The sequence below is a fragment of the Acanthaster planci genome, linkage group LG06, assembly GCF_054643075.1.
Source record: "Acanthaster planci isolate LZ-2023a linkage group LG06, COTS_SCS, whole genome shotgun sequence".
NCBI lineage: Eukaryota > Metazoa > Echinodermata > Asteroidea > Valvatida > Acanthasteridae > Acanthaster > Acanthaster planci.
This window is the reverse complement of record NC_141782.1, coordinates 21,966,766-21,991,097: the sequence shown is the minus strand read 5'-3', so window position 1 is coordinate 21,991,097 and position 24,332 is coordinate 21,966,766. Positions and strand designations below refer to the sequence as shown.

Here is a 24,332-nt window from a genome sequence, read left to right as displayed (position 1 = left end):
ACAGTGACAGGCGAATTAGTGTTGCAACTCTGTTATTTTGGGGGCGTCAGTGACCACGACGATAGGGTTATCGGCAGTCGCGCGAAACTGCAACACGGTGCCTTTTATTCCGCAGTAGTATGTAAAAGAGAGTTAGGGACCAACCACCCTATTTGCGCGAGTTCAAGACCAACCACCCCGTTTCCACGCTTCATCAACTCAACCCTCTGGTCTGTGCCGCTTTCACAGGCGGAGGACTTTCCACAAATACATTGACCTTTAATTATATATAAAAGGTGCTGCTGCTTCATTTGACTCGGACTGGCCAGCCGACCCCGGCAAGTTCGGTGGTCGAGTGGTCAAGACATCTGAACTGGTAAACAGGAGGTCGTGGGTTTGAGTCCCACCCGAGTAAGCTTGTGATTTTTTTTGCAAGCTCTCGGACAAGCACTGAGCATACAGTGCTTATTAATATACGTTGGGTAAGGGCAAAACCTGTTATATATAATTAACATCTCCCCAACGCAAAAATAAATCTTGAAAACATTGACCTTTGACCCTGTGGGGGACTTTCCACAAACAACTTATGTCTAACTCGTGACTTCCCCATACACCCCGGGTACTTAAGTGCTTCCATGAAAACTCAGTTATACCCGAAGCTTTGAGGGAAAATGAAAAAGATTTACAACCACCTTAAGACACAACTGGTTGAGATCTGTGTATGACCCAAAACATTTAATTCCAGTGAAAATATTCAAACTTTATTTTGACAGATGCTTTTAACTTCCAGCAACCGTCTGACGACCAAAGGACATTAAAACTCCGTGCATATCACCCAACAGAGAAAACTATGTTTCACTTGTCAGCGCTTGGTAGGAAATCGATCACAGGAATAAATGTCCGTTTCCCCGAACAACCGCGGTTGGCATGGAGGTTTCTAATCACAATTTTCACCAGACAGTCTTTTTTTTATCATTTCATAACTTTTCGTTGTAACGGTACTGTACAGTTCAAACAGTTAATTAAAATGACGTGCAAGTTGCCGTACATGATGTGCCAAAAAGACCGAAACAAATATTAAAACTGGATGAAACTAATCTCGAGGACTAACACGCACAAGAGGAACTGCGTCAGAAATGGCTTGCAAAATCGTTCAAGGATCCTCAATTCTACAATGCTATCTACTACGCCATAGCATATAGAATTGTAGAATCGAGCAGCCAATCATGGGCGATGAAGTGACTTAATCACTATGTTTATCAGTGATGTGTGTGTGTGTGGGGGGGTTTCCACACCCAAGGGACACGACATGCATCAGGGGAAAAATGATTTTCTACACGTGAATTATTGGTTGATTAGAGCAATTTTCTTGGTGGGGGGGCAGTTGGCACATTGGCGTCTCCTTACTGTAATAAACAAATCCCGTTACCACGGTAACACTATTACCAGTCGTTTGCAATGGTCCCCGCAAACAAATTGTTAATATACCTACGACAGCTGCTTATATAAAAAGAAAAGTCTTTCAAACAGTCCTACAGTTGAACAGTTAAAAAAAACTAGACATATACATGTATGCTCTCATCCATCAGCGAAACGAGACATTTCGTAATATGCGCTATATAAGAACAAATTATAATTATTATTATTAGTGATTTCAAATCTAAAAAGAGAGAGTAGCGACTGCTGTTTTCACACAGAAATAGAATATCTATACCCGAATGCTTCTGCTAAACTTCAATTCCAGTAATGTCCATGTTTCCTTCAAAACTATTGCTTCCAAATATTTCTCGTCTATAGATTCTAAAAGGCATCGTGAGAGATAAATCATTTCACAATGACATGTCGAATCGTTTTGTCTAATGCTGCTCGTCGAAATTCAGTCCAATCTGGAGTATTCTAATAAACAAATACTGCAATAAGAGTCCACGACTGAATTTCCACATTATGTTGAAATAAAACTCCCCTTCAAAAAGATAAATACTCTTTTTCTGTTTCTAAACACTAACAGATAATTTTTTTTCACTTTTTCACAAAACACAACACACTTGCACGTCTGCACGCACCAACTGGCGCACAAGTTTATATCATCTCAATCTGACAACGAATCTGGTCTTACTTTTTGATACAAGTGGCGCTATATTACAAATAAAGTTTTACTAACAACAGAGTATCCTCTTGAGAGCTCTTAAAAAGGATAAATCACATGATCATCTAAGAATACCCTTTATAGGTTTATGTGGCATCTTATTAAAAATGCCCCCATTTTATTGCTCAAGTGAATAATAGGATAGACAAGCGTGTAGTGTATGATACCTTAAGGCGTGGAACGGCTTTTAAAAAACAATTATAATCATTTAACAGCATCTGAACTGAAAAGTCGTCATAACTATAATGCCTAACAGGGAAATCGAGAACTTCAAACAAATATTGGAGCATTTCATTTTTTTAAAATGTCAGAGGATCGCTGTCCTTTTCTAAAAATTATTTTGCATTTGTTGACTGTTAAAAGATAGACGTTTTATTCATTTTCCGCGGATTTAAAATGCACTGATTTCTTATATCACAAGAGGAAAAGTAAATCAAAGCTGTGCTATCCTTCCTCAAATGAACTGCAACGCATTATCAGCAGCGTATTTAGCTTTTGATTTCAGAGGGGCACAGATATAATAAGTCCATTCATTTTGTCAATATCTTAAGAATACTCAGATATGAGTACGAGCAATTTTTACCGTCATATTTGACATCAATCCTTTTTGTTTACACGGTTACAGTTCTAGTACAATATAAACTGTAATTTCAGGCATACGAGTATCTAAGAAGATAGGCCTACTAAATTGGACCAATTTGAACTACACTTCTATATAAAACCGCAAATTTCACAGTAAACAGTTAAAAACTAATATAAACTGCATTCAATTGAAATAATTATTTGACATCAAAGTTGGAAAATCGTCACTGCAGTAATTCAAGTGACAACGGGGGAGTTATTTTTTTTTGAAACACTTTATCAAATTATCTCTATCTGCTTTTAGAATTTTAACATTTGAAAAGAACGGATTTAACCTCTGTCTGTCGATAGTTTTGTAAAACCTTTGATCTATTCATTTATCCACTTTGTAAAGTCTCCGTAAATCCCCAAAGCAATTTGTACCTAAATTGGACTAATTACTATGCATTTAGATAAACAGTTCTACTATATCCTCAATTAAATCAACCAGCTACATAAAAACTGCAATACTTTTTATTTTATCGTGTCGTATGTACTTCAAAACCCTTTGACAAATTTTGATGCTGATCGTAAATCTGATTAGATCAACTTAATGTGAATATAGTTCCAAGTGGTTGAAAAATACATCTGAATTACTGTCATTTACTTTGACCAGGAACATAAGATAATTTTGGGACAAATCGATTTTGTTCTGAAGCAACAATATTCTAAAAAGTAAAGAATACAAAACTGATCTTACCTTTTCCACACTGAAGTTAATTCAAAACTGGATGTCTATAAACGTAACCCTGATTTCTTTGGTTTAACGGGACTAGATTTCTTCTGGGTTGAAAAATACTCAAATTTGAGTCCGCAAAGGCTTTTTAGTTCATTTTTTCTAACTTCTTGAACGGGCCACATGGTGTCATGTTATATGTAGAAATGAGCGCAAGATTTGTGCCGCGCTTTGTCCTATATCCTCGGCTAGTTGTTGACTAGTGTCATCTATCGTCTCTCCGGCGGCTTGATTTGACAAAGATTGAAGTGCGACATCGAGGCTTATCCTGGCATGCTGAACCACAAGCAATGACATCCGTGGTGGTAGAGACCTCCTTGAAGACGTGACCAGTTAGGCGAGGCGACCATCTGCATGGATCTTCAGGCAGAACACTGATTGGGGAGTAAATGTATTGACGCCAACTGAGACAACAGGAGATTTGACTGGGTTGGCAGTAGACTGGGTATCGACTGGGTTGGCAGTAGATCGGGTATCAACTGGGTTGATGGTAGACTGGGTATCGACTGGGTTGACGGTAGAAAGGGTATCGACTGGGTTGGCGGTAGACTGGGTATCGACTGGGTTGGCGGTAGACTGGGTATCGACTGGGTTGACGGTAGACTGGGTATCGACTGGGTTGGCAGTAGACTGGGTATCGACTGGGTTAGCAGTAGACTGGGTATCGACTGAGTTAGTACTCTTGTGATCGACTGGGCTGGTAATAGGTTGGTTACCGGTACCAATGGAGATAGCAGCAGACTCAGTATCAACAGGTGTAACTATGGACTCTGTGGTGTATGCGAAGTCATTGGAGAAGAGCTTGCAAACAGCATACAAGGGAGTGTCACAAGCTGCATCAATCCAGGTGCCGTCGTATAGACTCCAGTGTACGCAAAGAAAACTTCTGGGACAGCCAGGACACCATTTACTGATCTGACATGGACTACCTTCAGACTGAAACCAGTCTGGGTTTTCAGATGACCGGGAGCAATCAACCCAGAAGATGTAATCCTGGGCTGTATAGAATGTGTGTGCCACGAAATCAGAATCGTTCTCAGAAGGGGCCCATAAAATAGCGCCCATGTCAGAACAATTTTGTTTCGCGTTTGTCCATGACATTTCTTGATTTGTCTGACAATAGCCGACACCATTTGACCACATCCACTCAGGACAGAATGCGTCTGTTCCAACACCGAGGAGTATGAACACAAGGGTAATCGATGCTTCCATTAGTGTAACTTTTAAAATAAACAACATTGAAATTTCCAGTGATCAGCATTTGATTCCAAGTGTTGTTTTCAGTAAAACTGATTGTAACTTGTGTCTCTCTCATGATAATCATACGAGAAATGAAACAAGTCAGCGTGAACGTAATAAAAACGCCACTTGATTGTCTCCCGTTGCCTGTGGCGAAATCAATTATTAAAATTGGGTCTGATGATTTGCTGAAACCTTTTATTGTAGCTGTAGCGTACATCATTAACTGCACGCACGTGACCTTCAACGTTTCATGTAGTCAAGAAACTAATCCAGCTGGCGCAATCTTGGGTGAAATTATTCCAGTATCTTTCGCCAACAAAACCAAAATGGAACCATGCAGTCAGAAAGAAGCATTAACGGCTCCTATACAATAATGACGTCAACGCCGAAGGATTAGTCATGTTGTGTAGTAGGACAGTGAGAAAAAGTACGAGCATAAATTGACAACAGAGTGATTACATTATCTAACGCTTGAATTGACATTTAATATCACGATCTTAATTTGGTTCTTGTAACTCGTCAATATTCTGTGCAGCGATTCAAAGAAGAGGAAATCGCCTACGGACGGTGCCGGCTCCGGTTGCCACGACAATTTTCTGACAAACAAGAAAGGAGCACACAGCCTTCAAACTGGAAAATTTAAAATTGTTTTTATTGGAAATTGTAGAGAGGGATTGCACCTCGTAAGACCTGGAAGGGTTCCCAGACAATAATGACAGGAGAGAATTTCAAAGCCTTCGAGGTGAATTCGAATTGTATCATTTGATATCCTTTCTTTCATCTTCTTAATCTCCATTCAATTCGATATCCATCAATCTAGAAAGTAACTTCAATAAAGTTGTTGAGCAACTCCGTGAAAGTGGGCCAGGTCAGAAAAGAACTCATTTATGCTATTCAAGCTTTAATTTCACGTCACAAAACAAGGAGAATAAATATCGAGGGGGGGGGGTCCCCACACTTTTCTTTAGGGGGTGGGATATTTAATTATCCCCTACCGATATTTTTGGGATGAGCAAAGAAATTAAAGAGGATTGTTACGAATTTTCAGGATTTCCCAACGACAAAAATGTTTGCGATATCACTAAAAAGGGAAAGCATTTTTAAAAAGCCATAAATATGCCATTCTGATGTACGATTCTGCATGAATTGGATACACATTACAGATGTACATCTTTATCACGAACATTACCCCGAATATTATGTATATATAGGTCCCCCCGCCTTTCAAATTTCCATAGCCAGATAAGTCATCTGCCACCTTTCCCAACCCCACCCCATTTCCAACACAGATTTAAGCCACTGCAGCAGAATCTTTCTTAAAGGCAATTTCTTTTATTTCAGGTGTTTGACAATGTCGAATAGGTTTCTCACAGGCGTTCTACTGCTGACACAAATAGACATTAAATAAAAGTGACCAAATTATTGCAGGTAATAATCAACAGTTTTGAAGACTCTCTTTTAGAAATCATTGCCAGATAACGAAGGACTGGGTTGAAGTTTATTGCTGGAAAATGTGATGCTGGATTTGAGCAAGTTGGTTCCTCGACTTCGGTAATGATTATGTAGCGTGATTGGTGGAAGAGACTTCTGCCTATTTCACCGATCGTACATTTTGCTATCTGCACAGACGGCAAACCTCATCCTAATACTAGGCGTTCTTTGAAATTTTACTCTAAAAACCAGTATCTCCATCGTAGATCGTCAGGTCACCCTGTCCAGATTGAGGGATAAGAACTCCCGTCAACATGGCGACAAGGAGTTTGACAGAAATCTTCATTTTGATGCGGAACAATGCCAGCCAAAGTCGGCACATCTTCTCCGAGAATGTGAGTATTCATGGAGCGGGGTCAAGCCGGGCTGGTCGTGGGTCACACAGCGGCAGCAGCTCGGTCGCTTGCCCCGAGGACGGCGCGGTAAGTCCCGTGCTTTACTCAAGCACCACACTCGCTTCTGCCGCATGCACTGTTTTCTGTATGATCTTGGACGTGTGGCTTGTTGTGTGGTGTTTGACAAGCATGTGGACTTGCTGACTTGCTTGCATTTAGGCCATGAGAATGAAAGTTTTAGATTTTAGTCCACCGCCCGCATGCTCCAAAACACCCCGGCGGAAAGATTCATTGTTAACAAAAAAATTCCTTATGTTTACAAAAGGCTATCAAAATAAACATTTCAAATCCAATATCATAAAGCAAGTTCAAGGGTATGAAATGCACATACACTTACGCACACCTACTTAACCCTAACCTTCCCCAACTACACAGAATTAAACAGTAGTAAAGTGTTTAATTCTGTGGGGATAGGTCTGGTAGGCCCAAAACAGCTGGCTTTTGCATTGGGTTTGGCATACCTAAGAAGAAGTAAGTCCAACAGCCTCTGTGCATTTTTGTGTGAATGGGGAAGGTTAGGGCCAGCAACCCTGGGGGGGGGGTAGGGTTAATACACAAATAATTGAATTCTCTAATACATGCATACGCACTGCTTTGGGTATACATCGCACATGGCTACTATGCATACCATCTTGCTAAAAATAAATAATGAATGATGAAAAAAACCCTCATGCTTTTCCAAAATGTTCCGGACACAAATCTAAAACTTTCATTCTCATGGCCTTACTACAAACTAGCACATTTTTATTTTTGTTTACTTTTCTTCTTGACACCCTAGTTTCAAGCATGCTTTTGTTTGTCAAAGTATCTCTGATGTATAGTCTACTTTAAGGAGAAAAAATGGGTGAGAGCGTGACAAGACCTCTGTAGCAGTGATGCTGTTAAGCGCAGTCTTGAACCTTGCGCAAATGTATTACAGTGGAACGCCGCTATAACGAACACCGCTATACCGAACATTCAACTGTACCGAACATCGTCCTTGGCTCCCAATAATTTGTGCACAGAACCTACCGAACACTATTCATTTGCCTTTTGTAATTCCCAAACGTCAACATGATAAAACAGTCGGGTTTTTTTATGTTGGAAAGTGACAAGTGGCCATTATTTGCCCAAGGATTAGAAGGGAAAGCCACTAGTTGTCAATGGTATTGAATAGACACTGGTTTTGCGACTCCACATGATCAGGTGCGGAAGAAAACCGCACGTATGCGCACCGTGGCATTGCACTAACCATAGTCTAAAGAGGGCGCCACTGATACACAAATCAACCGAGATTTGCCACAGCATGCATCAGAGATCGATTCTGAGCGGTAGTCAATTTTTTGACTTGAGTTTAAATAAAAAACAAAAATAATTTCTTGAAACCTTAAACTTGAATGCAACGTCAAAACATCACGAAAACAGCGAGCCAAGGTATCACAAGAGGGTGCACTTCGGACAAGAGAGGGCATTTTTCAACATGGCAACGAAACGTTTGGCAGTTAAATTCACTCTACCAAACGACCGCTGTACCGAACATTTAGCGTGGACCCCATCTTGTTCGTTATAGCGGCGTTCCACTGTATAGGCCTACTCCATCCTGAGTTGATTTGCCTTTGAATAACATCCATTTCAGGATGGAGTACAATAAATTTGCACAAGGTTTAAGATTGCACTTAATAATATCTTGTATCCTATCAAACAACCACAATACTTAAGTCTCTTAAACAGCAACGGCAACGTCATTGCCAGCAAAATACACATAGATAGCCATTAACAAAATACATGAAACTGAATTACCAGTTTGAGTACTATCCAAGGTGCCATGTTTTCAATTCTACATGATATTTTGGAAAGAAATACAAATATTCAATCTCCAGTGTTGAAGATTTATGCACACTATAACAAGGAAAGTGATAGTTTTGCACTTTTTGTAAGCAAAAAAGCTCTTGTGTGAAATTGTTTGTGTCTTTCTTCAGGGCAGCCAGGACAGGTGGGTTGATGTTAGAGCCACCATTCCCTTATCCACCTTACTCCCTGAATTTCCCATTTATGCATTTTTCTGCTTGTTCATGATGTTATTTTAATCAATAAAGCCTGCAGAAGCTGCTAAACAAAGCCAAGCAAACGCTTCACTCAGGTAGCATTTTTGATAAATAATTAACAAACTGCCATATGTGCGTACCGTAAACATTGCACTTAGAATGACATGTGTGTGTTGTACTGCAGGACCTTACATTGTAATGTACTTTGTGTATTGTTGTAAGTGCTGTCTGTAATACACGTAGGTAATTAGTCTTGCTGTTTTTAAAATCAACTTCATAGGTTCCTGATGATCGGATGGCTTTAGTCTCAGGTGTCTCTAATGATCCAGATGCCGTCATAGGTGCAACCAAGATCTCCATCCCACCAGAATGGTAATTATCCAAAACTGGCTTTCTGAGAGTTATTTTTTGTGCAGTTTTGGAATGAAGTCTGACTGAACAACAAAGGGTGCTGTGTAGCCTTGCTATAAAATGACTGAGCCCTCTCATGTCCAAGTTAGTCTTCCAGGGCTAGGGCTATGTTTATTGTCAGTGCAGGGCCTCATTTCCAACAGGCAGATACCTAGTGCTAGCCATAGACACAAGGTTTGGACATGGCATTTCCCTGGGCCCTCTATTACGAGTACATATATGTATATGCGAGAGTTGGAACAGAAAAGTCAAGGACCAGCGTAGAAGTACATGTTAGATCTTCACTGGCCTGTGTACATGCTTTTGAAAAACATGACACATAGCAGAATCATTTTGAGTGAATTGGTACCCAAATTAACTTGGATCCACACCAACTTGGATTCATGCCAAGTTGGACCCATGCCAACTTGGACCCATGCCACTTTGAACTCTGACCAAGTTGAATCCACGCTCACTCAGGTCCAACCATGGCCAACTCAATCCCATCATAAGGTCATTATGAATTCGGCAAGGATGTTTGTATTTCACAGTTCTATCCTGAGTAATGTAACATTTGGGGGGAGGGAATGCTGGGTTTAAGTTGGTCGTGCATAGGTCCCAATTGGTACATGGGGTCCATGTTGGCATTGATGGAAGGGGGTTTGGATGAAAGTTGATGTGCAAGTTTCTTCGTTAATAGCAGTATTTCACATTTTCACTCCTGAAGGGATATTCGCGGAGATTAACAAACTTGTTCATCATTCATGCCAAAATATCTTTTAATGCATGCATACGTGTACATTGCCCAAGAGTTGATCACACCGGAAGATCATAAGTCACCACTTTGGTATACCAGTATTCTGTGATTAGATTCAACTTGTCTGAAAACAAACTTCTTTATACAGTTCTGTATGTCCATATACCTCTAGGCTATTTTGGATAGTGCACTTAACAACCAAGGCTAATGTACACCTTACTATAAACAACACCAACAATGATGAACCACCAATTTTCACGGTAACTTTGTCTCTGTTTTAGGGTTGATGCAGTGGAAGAGATATCCTACGATACAACAAGAATACAACAGAAGAGTAAGTACAAGAGGAATTGAGATCATGCCACAGAGCTCATAGGTTGGATGTACGTCTCTAGTCATGTTTAAGGCTTCCAGGAATGTTTAGAAACCTGTCAGTCAGGCGTAACCACATTAAGAGGAAGCTACTGCAGTAATAGATCAGTTAAAAGTTCTGATACTATCATTACTGTTCAACATAATAAATTGAAAATATAAAAATGTCAAGCTTTCTTTCCAATCATCTCTGCAAAATGTACAGTCATCAATTACAAGGCTAAGACCATGGAAGTAAAGAGCGCATCAAGAAAAAAATGTCCAACTCTGAAACACAGGGCCATGTTCAATAGTGTAACATGTATACCATTCCAGCATACCGTCATCACATACCATGAAGATTCAGTAGGTATGTCAGTGCCGGTGTCAACATTTCTAAACATGCTCTTGGACTCAGGTTTCTGTTGAAAGAAAGCAAATTATTGGTAGAAGTGGGGCATGCTTCTCACGTAACCACCTTGCTTGCTAGAATCAGCTGAATGGTCCAGTTACATCGTATGATAGTGTTTGATGCAGTACCTGCAACTCACCTGACCCATACTAGTCAGTAATTACAAAATATGTTAGAGAAATGCAAAACCCCAAGGAAAAATGTACATCTGCCTGACAAAAAATGGCATCTTATAAAAAAATGCTAAGATGCTGTGCACCAGAAATTTCCATTCAAAGAGCTCCTTGCTGGAACACACAGGTGTGCCTAGTCTAGTAATCAAAGGATGTTTTTGTTTTCATTTTTCCTGTTTTACAGTGAAGGAATTAGCAGCCTTACATGATAAGCATCTGACCAGACCAACATTGGATGACAGCATGGAAGAGGAGCATGCTATTGAAATTGCTACTCAAGAAATCACACAGGTAAAAATGGTGTCAGGTTGGGAAGAAAAATGATCTCAGCACATAAACCTGACAAAGCTTGCAGGCGATACCAGAAGCAGGGGCAGGGCAATCAGGGCAGGCTGGTTCCAGGCCCTGCCAGTTTTTGCCAGACTTTAACTTGGGGAGGTGGGGGGAACCAGTCTAGAAGCATGTGCTCTTATCCTGTATGAGCCTGTATGAGTTGGTCTGGCAGGTGACCGACATTGTCACTCATAAGGGGATTGTCATTCATATAGTCCATGAATGACATTGGCTTAATGGTGACAGTATTGTGAAAGAAATGATAATGGTTCTAAAATGATCAAATCGTACTTAGTCTCCACAAACAATAACTTAATCTCAAAACAATAATTTCGTAGTGATTTCACAACAGAGCCTCCATCTGTTTCACAACGAGTAAGCCTATGCAAGCTTAATTGTTCAGGTAAGAATTTCTTAAATCAGTGACCTAACAATGCCAGTCTCCATGTGCGTACAACTATCAGCTCGTTCATGCCTTGAAACACTGCATAATCTTCAGCATGATTTTCTGCTAACCATTAAGCAGATCTATGAAGTTGCAACCAGACTGGTGGTTCAGTGCTTTGGATTAAATCTGCTAACAAGCATTTCTTGGCAGTGAATCAAGTGTAGATCACTGACAGGGAGCCCGGTCACTATCAAGAAAACGTGTCCCATCTGCAAAGATGCTCCCTAAGAATTGATCCTTGTTTTTTCCTCAGATGTTTCATAGATGTCAACGAGCGATACAAGCCATCGGAGGCAAGAGTCGCTCAGCGTCGTCACAAGAACAGAAAGTCACTAAAAACATCATGGGATCTCTAGCCGGCAGGTTGCAAGAACTCTCCATCAACTTCAGAAAGTCACAGTCAAATTATCTAAAACGTAAGTTATCCTTTATTATTTATCACTGGTGATGAAACCAAGGCTTTCTCAAAAGTGCCCCGAACACTGTAGCTTGCAAGCCTGAAGAAACCTGGAGGCAAGAGACAATTGACAATGTTCAGGTTTAGTGGCGGAACAAAAAACCAAAGAAATGTTATGGAAAAACCCATGGAATTAAGTAAGGACTGAAAACCCATCCCGGATGCTGACCTAGATGGAGTTTGAACCTCAGGTCACAGAGGTGGAACAGAGGAGAGTACTGTTACACCAACCTAACTACCCATAAGATCCATGCAAAATCTCCTCTCCAAACCTCTTGTGTATGCAAACGACAAAAAGGGCACAGCAAATTTCTAACTGACTTTGAACAAATTCATGACGTCATGGTATGAGAGCTCTACATCGCTCGTCTTGTTTTGTTGATTTCCTTTAGGGATGAAGAGTCGAGAGGAGAGATCCAAACATTTCTTTGATACCAACCTTACTCCTGGTAGTGCAATCATGACAGAGGAGGATATCATGGAGGATGATTTGCTGTATGACAGGGTAAGTCAAGTACTGCTTAATGGACTCTGTGGCCAAACAAGTGAGGGCGCTTTATTACTGGAGAGTGGCATTCTGTTGACCATGGTAACACTATCATTGGTCATTTGCAGTGGCTTATATCAGTAAAAATGAGCAGTGCAATGACTATTGTACGGGGCTTCTGTTCTGTGACAGTTGATATGTACAAAACCCAACATAATACTTTCTGCCATTTTTAGGATTCGTTTATACGCCTGGCACATGGCATACACTGAGCATGGTGCCTCCTAGTATGATGCAGATTACACAACATCTGCATGTGTTAATCTTCAAGGTCTCAGTGAGGAGGTTGGGTACATGTTAGTAATGGCAGTCACGTATCGGCCCAACCTCTCTTTGTGTCAACATCGAGGGGTTACATGTGCACAGAGCCCACAGAAGTTGACAGATAGGTCATGTCTAAATTGCTTGGTTGTGGCTTGAAGCTACATATGACTCTATGAGGAAGTAGCTAAAGCTAACTGTCATAGACTTGTGTGTGATTCAAGCCGTAGCCATGTAATTGGCACATGGCCTAATAGGCCTTAATGAGGAAAGGTGTCATTGTTAAGTCGCAATTGAGTGTCATTCCCAGTGTACTTTGAAAATTTGTTTTCATTTCAATGTAGCCCTAGTCTTGAAACTAAAGATGTTTAAATCAATGAGTATGCATGCTTTATTCCCGTGCAGGGTTTTACTGACACACAGATGCAGATGGTTGAAGAGAATGCAGCATTTGTTCAACAGAGAGAGAAGGAAATCAATCATATTGTACAGTCTATAGTAGATTTAAATGAGATCTTCAGAGATCTAGCTTCTATGGTAGTTGAACAGGTAAGTCAAGTACATGTGTGAGATTATACCATTGCCTTTCTACCCAAATTGATGTCATTTGGGGAGGGATGTTGCATCAGTAACTTCGTGGCTAGTCAGTAGCATTACCGTAATTTTCGGAATATAAACTGCCCGGTGTGTAAGCCTGCGAAAATTGGCAAATTAAGATTTAAAGTCGGCGTAATAGCTGCACCGGCGTATAAGCCGCACCACAGTGCTGATGATCCAACCACGTTAATAATTCCAAATCCGGACAACTCGAATTTTTTTTATTCTCCGGAGTTCTACTTTTCAGTTGTAAACGGCAACCTGCAAAACTCATGACTGCGCCACTGGCATGTGGTACGCGTGGCCCAGCCGCGGCTTTTGTGACTGATTTTCATCCTTTAAAGTTTGCTGTACAAGCCGCGCAGCATATAAGCCGCAGAGACTTTTTTCGGCGTGAGAATCAATGCATAAGTCGCGGCTTATGTTCCAAAAATTACCGTATTTACAAACTTGTTTCTTTCTATGAATGTTTTAATCTGAATGTGGCAGCTCTGTGTCACACACTTACATGATGCACCGTGTTGATGTGAGCCAGGCGACTCATGCTGGCACATGTTCAGGGGCACACTGTTTGGCCTCTTTTCCAGCAGCTGATTTCACAAAACATGGCATAACTTCTAACTATGTGCAAGTCTTGTGCCACAGATTTATACCATAGCAGCGCAATATACTTGCGTTTCATTTTTCGTAGCTGTGCCACATTTCAATAATATTAACTTTCTTGGACGAAGACATCAAAGCCATTTTGGCTTTTATGACGGCTGTTCCTTTCCAATATAACAACAGTCATCAAACAGTCATTGAATCACCTCCACCCGCCATTTTGAAAACATCTTTTCTTCACCAGAACTGGACAGAAAAAATTGCAGATCTCTCACAGCCAATCAAGTTTTTCATTACCTTCTACAACAAAATTGTACATTTCTTGAATGAGCCTTGTTAAGTTCAGCAATAATGAGCCTTAACCAAGCACAATAAGCTAGTCAAATCTTTCATTTTCACTTTGTTTGGCACAGCTTACGGCACCTAAAATGACTGCATAAGTTACATCATAATTTGTTGTGTCAGTTGCAGACTTATGCAGTGTGTAAATTTTATGAAATCGCTCTCAATTTATTGTGAAACTTACACAATAAAACGTGGCGTAAAAGTTACGACATTGCGTAAAGTTTGGTGAAATCTTCTGCAGATCTTAGCTTTATCTCTCATAGCTTCATCTGAAGTTCCATAATCAACTTCAGACATTTACAACTTGAACCAAGGGAAAATTTTTCCCAAATTGGTACATGGTAGACAAATAGATGTGTTTGTCACAGAAAGGAATCTGTGTTGAGCTTAAAGATCACAACTTGGGGCACTCAATTCACGCACAAAAATGAAGCCTTTCATCCAAGGTGTAAGCAAAGCCAAGAATAGGAAACCCACACTTGTTACAAGATTAGTAGATGGTGCTTTGTAGCTTTTCTAAGAGCTGTTAGTGCAATACATCTTTTGAATTTTTGTCCTCCTTTTGACCAGGGTACAATATTAGATAGAATAGATTACAACATTGAAAAAACTGCGACCAAGGTTGAGCAAGGATTGAAGCAACTCCAGAAGGTAAGATACAACATGACTGCAAGGATTGTAATCATAAAGTACCTAAACAGCAAGCCTACTTTATACACTTATCACAACAGATGGAGAGCATGGAATGTTTTATGCATTGTATATTGGATTCTTTTGGACAATAAAAAAACTAAGAATTCCATTAAGCTGGGAAAGAGGACACAGAGGGAAGATGACAAGACAGGTTTTGTTAGTGGAGTCAGGAGTGAAAACCTGAAAGTGATACTTTAAAAATATCTATAAGGTAAGGACTAAGGATTTGAACCTGGGTCACAGAGCTGGACGGCAAGGAAAGTACTTCTGTGCCTATCTGATGCCTCAACAGACTGGCCCATTCTCCCAGCGTTCTCAAAACAGACCTAAATCTCAAGTAACTAATCTCTCTGATTTCCCAATGATAGGCCGAGAAGTACCAGAAGAAGAACCGTAAGATGCTGGTGATTATGATCTTGGCTGTCATCGTTATCATCATGATCATCATTCTCATCGCCACCAAGTTCAGGTGATACGGACTGCCTCACTCAGCTTGACAACAAGAATTTCTCTTGCCAAAGTCAACAGCTAAGAAATTAGCTTTGGAGTATATTGTAGTGCATGTGAGAGACACTGTGATCACTTTCGTCTGGTATATACTGCAGTTTCTTTCCAAGGACACAGTTTTTAACTTCAGATGTCAGGCAGTTCTAAAACTCAAACTCTTCAAGAGCACAGTGCAGTGATGGGTTCTCTACTGGACTCAAACGAACTGGTTTAGTAAGCATTCTTGCAAGGTTAAAAAAAAGAGGTGTTTGTGTTTGCTCTGCTGTGGGACGGCTTTGTGTAGACTCCTCTACAAGATAAAAATGCAGTGCTCTGACTGTTTGCCTGGAAAAGAGGCCACATTGTCATGTGCAGTTACGTGTAGTGACATGAACCTCAGCTAAAAAGCTTGGCTGTGCTGTGGACTTCATTCTAGATGGGATTTCCATTGTTCCTGCCATGATCTCTCGTCACGGACCTGAGCATGTCACCTGACAACCTGAAAGTTCCTGCCCTCCAAGACTGAGGGTCTCTTTACGTGTTTTGGATGGCATCTTCACTTGTTCTGGATGGCATCTTTACTTCTTCTGAGAACAAATTGAGATGAGATCATGGATCCAGTTCATGCACTTATGAAATGAACTTTCCACTCACCACTCGTCATATTTGGATCCATAGACATTTCTTTTTGATGTTGGAAACATTTGATAATGCATTCCTCTGCCTCCTGAAACTTTGACAAAGTCTGTAAAACATTCTCTTCCCCAACGATGATGAAAGCTTGTTTCATAGTTCCTCTAGAAGTCACCTAGGATTTGCTGCGTGCACCTAACTTCATAGAAGTGCCCTAGGATGATTTCGTGGTTCGTTAAACTGTTCCTGTGTTCTTACATTTTCTTCATGATGGCAAGTGTAGACAACTTGGTTACCTTGGAGATCTTGTCCACATTTCCTCAGCATCGCTCGGATCCCTGTTTGCTGCATGATGTGCTTAACTAATTGGATGGGCGGAGACTCAAAGGTATGTCCATTAATGCTCTGCATGCTCACTTCCACCACACCTCGTCAGGAAACATCACCATCAGTGTTCCATCGTGAAAGAAAAAAATCAGCCTGTTTCTAAAGCATTTTAGACTCGTGTACGTTATTGTTACTACAAAAGTTTAATCCCTAATGGAGCACATTTGTCTGTGTTGGTTACACATGTATTTGAGATTAAACTCCTGTACTTAGCTAGAGGACTGAGCTATATTCATACAGCTGGTGATATTTTGATCTCGTTGATGCAAAGTTCAAGCAGTCTGTATGTTTTAGTTTACTGTCTACTTTTACAACTTGAAATTGATTGTGTAGCATCCTATCCCTACGGCATAGATTTGGGCACGGGGCCTTCCAGGGTACACATTCTTGTTTTGTAGATGTGGGGATTTCTCATATATTGGACGATTGTCTCACACAACTTTGTGAGGACTGTTGAAAGTCCTCACAATCAGATCCGAATTGGTTTATGTAAGGAAAATCCCTTACCATGTGATGTTATCTGAGGCTCATCAACCAGTCCGTACACTCAATGTGTCTGCTTCACTCAATTTTGTGTGATTGATCAAGTCATCTTCTACATATTACCTTATATTCTGGAGGAATGTCAGGTGATCAGAGATTTTGTCTTCCACTGTAGAAGCGAAAGATAATATTAACAATATAAAAAATTTGTCTGAAAATTTGTCATTCCGAGGAGTTTGAGTTAAAAAAAAAAGCTTTCATTTTTCTTGAGAAGGTTATGAGAGGTCATGGGTTTAACTTTCTTTCTAGTCAAACCAGAAATATAAGTAAAAAGTAAGAAATATTCGTGAATGTATTTAGGATTGTTTCTGAAATTGAGAAGACTCCTTCATTTCATGCTTCACAGTAAAAGTTTGTGTATTCTCACACTAAAACTAAACTACGTTGTATGACTAGAAAATATGTGTTCTGTGACATTTACGTTATCCACTGCCAACCAAATATTGTAGAGTAAAAGTAAATCATGCCTGAGGCCACGTTTTGGCTGACTCCCACTTACCTTTGGTTGCCATGGTATTTCATGCAAGTTTATGGCATATGGTTTAATGCCAGTCCATTAGACGTTAGTGCCCAAGCTTACCAAGTTGTCTACTTCGTGGGCGGGAAGAGTCTGCCAGGATTAAGTGCTTCAGTTGCAAACAAAACAAAGAAATGGTTTGTCATTGAGAACCTGTGAAATTGTCATAGTTGAAGGAATTTGCATCCAAAATTCAGTGTTGTAGTCAAGACCATCACAAGACCAGACACAAGACCATCACAAGACCAGACACAAATAACAGGGTGAACAATGACAAAAGAATGCTTTTGTTACAGTTTATCTAAATAGTTTGTTGGCTTGAATTCGGACTGGAGGTCATGTGTTGGCTTTGTGCTGGTCTTGTTAAGGTCTTTAGTGGTCTCAGCTACAACACAGCTTAACTTACTTGCAGAATTTTCCCTCCAGCAATTTTAATTTAAAAGCAGTGTTCTTTACAGTTTGGTAGTGTGTGAGAATAACTCAAAACCTTTTTTTTTTTCGATGAGAGTCGCAAACTCAATCCCATGACATCCAGCTATTAAACTCGGATGTCTTGATGTGGAGTTCTTGACCACTTGATGACTGACCTTGCTGGTGTTCGTTGGCCCTGGTGTACCAAGAGGTCATGCTTCTTGAGCTCATGCACTCAGTGTAATCTTCCTGCAATTAGTACTATACTATGCTTGATTGCTTTAACCATTTCCTGCCGGGCGACCGTTTTCAAGTACATAGGCTTTATATGCAGAGCCGGGGAGCCTGGAACTGGGACAAAAGAGTTGGGCCTTATAACAAAAGACCGTGCTCAGCACAAAAGACTGAGCTGCTGGGCATTACCGACATTTTTCGCTCTCAATAGTGGAGAAAATCCAGCCTTGTTTTGAAACAGAATACCACGGTTTGAGGCATTTAGAGCGAGCGGATTACCACCGGGGACAAAAGCTCTCCATTTCCACATCGATGAGCCACACAACACGGCTGCACGCTAATCTGGCCCCTGATGGGATTTCAAGCTATTCATGGTGACAGACGACTAAGATGGAAAGCTTGCGGTAAACACCATGCAATATCTCTTTTTGAGTCTGTGTGGTTCTGATAAGAACCGGAGAGGCTCAACGTTTCGGACAGTGTGCTCTGTCCGTCGTCAGGAGACTCACCGGTTCTTATCAGAACCACACAGACTCAAAAAGAGATATTGCATGGTGTTTACCGCAAGCTTTCCATCTTAATCTGGCCCCTATTGAAAAGAGGTCAGCAGTGCACCGTGCCGGTTTGGGGAACAAAAGAATCTGAGGTAACACCGCACAATCTAGGCTCTTTTTCCAAGGCTGCGGGCCTGGCTGAAATATTCAGGAGTCAATGAATTTTACCTGTCAGTTTTAGAGTAGTGCCCAAAGAGTCCTTCATTTTTGGTATAAACAGCCATTAAATGAAATGATGAATTTTTGAAAAACTTTGAAAATGGAAAATCTTGAAAATGAGAGGGCATCTTGTCTTGCTCAAGAAAAATCCACCCGGCAGCAAGTGAATAAAAACAGACTGGGAAAACTTTCCTGGAATTTTTCAAACAATAAAAAGCCTTTCTCCAGCTCCAAGAGGCAGAGGTAACTGCAGAATTTCTGCACCGCCGTTCGGACAAACAGGTGGTCCTCACAGGAATTCTTCCCTAGAAACTTACAGACTCACTTTTCTCATTTGAAGAAAAGTTGTTAGTTGAAATAGTTACGTTGGAACTACAAACATTAGGATACATGTAGGTGGAACTTTCTGCCTGTGACTGTGTAATCGTGCCATTAATTTGTCCATTCTAACCTGCAAGGTAATTGGTTATGTTAATGATCATCCATTTTTTCAACTTTTTCATGAACAGTTGAAACGTGTACTGGAAGGTTTACAACTTCTCTTCACTTTTGTAAACTTGGATAAAGGTTGATTGACCATTGACCCTTTCTTGCATATGCGTTGGGGGGGGGCTTTTGTTGAAAATAATACATTTTGTATGCTGATGAAAAGGATGACAAAAGGATTAAAGTTAGAAATATTCATATTGTATACATGTTGGTTAAATTAATATTGTGGGGCTCGGTGGATTGAAATAACTTGATACCTGTAGCATGTGTGAACATGCAAGTTATGTAATTAGTGGAAAAATATTGGCAGATATTTATTGGTTCTAGAATACCATTCATTAAGAATTTTTCAGACCAATAAGTCCCCAAAGAATGTTCACTAGGTATGCAGTTATACACATATCTTGCAGTTTGCAGTTGTGGTTGTTGTGATAATTGGGAAAAATTGGATGACTTTTGGGGGTCTATTTTTGGCTAGCTGAGCTAATTTTTCATTGCATCTTAACTTGAAGAAGAAATCTTAGGGAAACAAAAGAAATGCTGAGATTTGATTTAATCGGTTAACCTCTTGCTGCCAGGGAACCCTGTTTTGAGCATTGTGGATTTATACGCAGAACCGGGGTACCCGAAATGGGACAAAAGAGCTGGTCCGTGTAATAAAAGACTGTACTCAGAACAAAAGACCTGCTGCTGGGAATTGCCATCATTTTTTGCCTTGCATTTTTCGAAGGTAATCCATCACTATTTTTAAACAGTATACCACTGTTTTGGGCATAGCGTGCCTGCGGATTAGCACCGCAGACAAAAGTGCTCCAGGGCCCCATTGATGAGCGACTCAGCACCGCTTCATGCTAATCCAGCTGTGGTTGAAAAGATGCCACTCGCATTCACTGGGGACAAAGGAAATTACACAACACCTCAAAATTCTGGGCTCTCTTGACAGGGTGGCAGGCCTGGTTGAAATATTCAAGAGTCAATGAAGCTCACCTGTCAGCTGAGAGTAGCCACCAAACAGTCATTCGTGTGGGTGTAAACATCTATTAAATGAAATAATGAATTTTTAAAGAATTTTGAAAACTAAAAATTCTGAAACTCACCCGTACGTGTGCACTGCATGTTTAAAAGCACCCGGCAGCATGTGGTTAAATTAGTTTTTAAATTGGGCAACATGTTCAAAGCACATCTCTACCAATATGCAACATTTAGATGGTCTCCAAACTTTGGTTTGAAGTGTGTGTGGTGTCTTTGAACTCAACAAGGCATTTTAGACATCTCATTTTGTCATGTAAATAGATGAAGTGTAAAACTGTAGCCACTTGGATGTCACCCTACAGACCAATTACTCTCTTCTTTGTATAAGAGATTAACATGTTAGTTGAGACTGAACCACGGACCAAGATTAGAACCCACTACTAGGGTGTTGTGCAGGTTGTTCTATTTACAGTATACCTTGTATGTCTCCTCATTTGACCATTATGGGGATGTTACTTTGCCAAAATACACCTGTGGCATGCTTGAGTCTGTATAACGGCACGACAATAATGACATCTCATTGGATTAATCTATACATTATCTCTAGCCTCGTTTTAAGTGAAAATGAATATTGTAAACGTCCATAAATCCATTGTATATGAAATTTAACCTAAAATTTAAGCGTGAAATCTAAAGTTTCCAAAGAAGGATCAGTATTCATTTTTGTATGTGTACAAAAGCCTAACAAATCAAAAAATTACCGAAGTGATCAGTGATGTAGTGAAGTACATCACATTTCTTTTTTAATTCCCTTTAAAAGTTCAGTACAAGCCCTTTCAATTCATTTGAATATCTTGTGACTTGGTTTAAGACTGGAAGACTCTTGATGGTCGTGATGGAATCTACCATGGATCCCCGGTGCTGTGCCTTATGACGCAGGTTGCTTTAGGAGGATGTAAATTTTGACATTTGGTTTTCACCTTTATCCATAATCCAACATCCATGTAATTTGTATGCGCACTCTCTTCTCTCTGAGGGTGTGCGGTATAAAATGTAAAATCCTGCTCAGGTGGGATTTGAACCAACCCACGAGCTTGCTGGGGTTAGCTGGCTGGTTCATTATCAGTGTAAGTTAATCAGGCAACAAGAATTTGAAATTCTCACTGTTGTGGCATGGCACTCTTCCAGTATGAGTGAGCTGAGCTGGTACTGCAGTAATTGCATCCCCATTCATGCCTATGGCAGTTTGTACAACAGTCAGTGACTTACATGTACGTGTACCAATGAATCCTAGGGTCTTGGACAGAACTGATTAAATGCAGATCATAGGAAAGCAGTGTCAGGGAAGAGCAAAACCTTACATCAGAATGACTTCACCGACTTAATTAAATGAATGTTTCAAGGATTTTTTTAATACAGTGTACAGGAAAGTAAATAATTTGTGTTGTATTGTACATTTATCGGTATGTAAAACAGTCCTAATGCTAAGTGTTTCAAAATTGTCGAAGTTAAACCAAGTGATAAATTGTTGTGTTCAGCTCTGATCTAGGAATAAGCATGAATTCCTTCGTGGTTGACACATGCCTTCTGGGGGAAATCAACATGCATTGCTGTGTGTACACAATGAAACATTTACACTTTCAATTTTTTTTTTATTGCATGTGAGTTTGATCACTTTTTGTCTCCTCCAGAAGATGACATTGATAACTGCGGCTGTTTTGGAGATGAATTTCCCCATTGTAGTTTAAATACAGTGTATAAAGAAGCAGAGGTCCATCATTAGAGGATGCATTCAAGTGACCACAAAGGAACATACAGGGGAAGATCTGCATGTCAATCAACCAGTTGTATGCTAATGAGAAGTGCTAACAGCTTTAGGGCCAATTACATATATGTATCCTGTGAGGGGTAGGGGGAAAGGGCAACTTGTCCCCCAGCGACATCTTGCTAAGTTATTTTTTAAACAGAAGGAATTGAAAGCACCAGCATTTTAGAAACAGTACTACCACCTATGTTCTGGGAGGGGGTGTTGAGGATTTTTTTATGGATGAAAAACATGGCCAGTCATTAATTGGGGGAAAAAATCCATTCCATATTCCCCTTACCCAATGGCTATGCCACTGTTCAGGGCATCCATATTGGTAAGCTGGTAAACTGGTACTTTGAGTTTATATTGTATTTTACTGTTTTGACATCTTTATTAAGGTAAAATGAGGGTAAAGTCAACCGTGAATTGGAAGGGGTGCAGATCCTCTACCGTTTTCATTTCCAGCACATTCTGGGTCAGTACTCAGGAGGCCATCATATCTGCTCTACGTAACCTTCAAGTGCCCCCCCTCCTCCAACAATGGTGCTGTGTACCCAGCATCCATGCAAAAACATTGTTGCCAAAATGTGGAAACAAGCATGCATACGTTGTGTGTTGCACTAATGGAGATTATTGCCTAGAGAAACTCATGGAATGGAAGCTGGAGTTGAGGAAGCTACTGATGTCATGAGAGAGATTGGCAAGAGGGTCATATTAGTCATCCCTGCACTTCTCTGCCGTATTAATGTGCAAACACAAACTCACTTGTCTTTGTTAATGAGTGAGGTTGTCCATATCTTAGCCTAGTGTTTGATCACGTCCAGCTGCTTTTGCATGTTTCCAATCCTACAGGTTGTTAACTCGAAGACCACCAACCATACCCACCTAAATATTCAAAGCAAACTTTATTGGCCTTTGTTTGGTAATGTTAACCATTTTAAAACTGCCTGTAGATTTTTTTTGGGGTAAGAAATGTAACATTTGATAGGTACATGGACTCGTGTAATTTACAATTTTGCCAGACATGGTGGACTATTGCATCTTGGAAACACAGCACAGAGATTTGTGAACTTTACAAAACAATGGCAGAGTTGTGCCGTGTTGTATCATGCAAAACACGTCTGAAGAGTATGAACTTGCTTGTTTCGTGTTGTTGAAATAATGGAATGAAAAACTGAAAAAGGAGTATGATTTTGTGCTAATTTAATTAAAAGAATCATTTCCAAATGAAGGAACTGTTGTACTGTAGGTATTTGCCACTTGGAACAGACAAGGGACTTGTTGTGATTATTCAATTGTATCAATTCACTGTGATTGAGTTGTCAACCCCATCAATTGCCACTATAGCCCTTCCCCAAAAGGGGAAATTTTGTAGGTGTTCATACCAACTTGTAGATTGTTAAGTGGTATCAATGATAAAAACAATTCTTTTTAAGGCCTAAAGAATGCCAGGATTTTAAATAACCTTTTAGATTCAGTTTCTAGTTGAATATTTCATTTTATTGGTACAAAATTATGCAGTTGTCCAGGAAGTAAACGCGAACGATTTGTCAAATAAATGTACTGAATATAAGGTGTAAATATAACATATAAATAATATATTGTGAACTCCGTGTAAAATGTTAATAAATTCTGCAGACATTGCACATCACTTGAGCTGTGTCAAGCCCTGAACATGCTTGCAGTACTCAGTTGATCGTTCAGTCAGAAATTAATAGTTTCAGAAAAATGTCAGGGAATGTTGTGCAAATTAACGTATTTTCCGTAATTAACGTATTGGACAATACTTTTATCACTGTTATCTACGTGAAGAACAAACTCAGACAAACGTCACTCCTTGGTAATGTTTTCCAAAATGTTTAGTCCGTCATACACGACTCGATTTTTATGCCTTTTTTTCCGGGGGCGGGGCTAAAAAGTCCTAAAAAGTGAAATTTAGAGAGAAAATTTCGAGTATTTACTTAGAAAACAGTTGACTTGAGGCGGGAGGAAAACCCCAAAGGAATATTCTGGGTAAAACCCACGGAATCAGGTAGGGACTGAAAACCCAATCCACAATTGGATGTTGCATTCTGTTCTCTCTGGAAAACATCGTTGTTTGATTTTTGTAATATACAATTGGCAGTTTGAGTTTTAACA

General features: G+C 40.1%; 1 protein-coding gene across 1 annotated transcript; it reads left to right on the top strand.

Annotated features, from left to right (window-relative positions):
- The first annotated feature begins 6,313 nt into the window (after positions 1-6,313).
- stx16 (syntaxin 16) lies at positions 6,314-23,844 on the top strand. Its single transcript, XM_022236353.2, has 9 exons — positions 6,314-6,550; positions 8,915-9,006; positions 10,063-10,115; positions 10,902-11,008; positions 11,752-11,914; positions 12,348-12,460; positions 13,169-13,312; positions 14,879-14,959; positions 15,370-23,844. Exons 1-9 carry the CDS (start codon positions 6,470-6,472, stop codon positions 15,472-15,474), a joined length of 939 nt encoding a protein of 312 aa, XP_022092045.1. The 5' UTR covers positions 6,314-6,469; the 3' UTR covers positions 15,475-23,844.
- Positions 23,845-24,332: the final 488 nt, after the last annotated feature.

What these genes read in the sequence shown, in the direction of transcription:
- stx16 (XM_022236353.2), top strand. Translation starts at nt 6,470, where the DNA reads ATGGCGACAAGGAGTTTGACAGAAATCTTCATTTTGATGCGGAACAAT. An exon ending in ACAGTCAAATTATCTAAAAC is followed by an intron (nt 11,915 to 12,347) that starts GTAAGTTATCCT and finishes GATTTCCTTTAG; the next exon opens with GGATGAAGAGTCGAGAGGAG. An exon ending in GATTGAAGCAACTCCAGAAG is followed by an intron (nt 14,960 to 15,369) that starts GTAAGATACAAC and finishes TCCCAATGATAG; the next exon opens with GCCGAGAAGTACCAGAAGAA.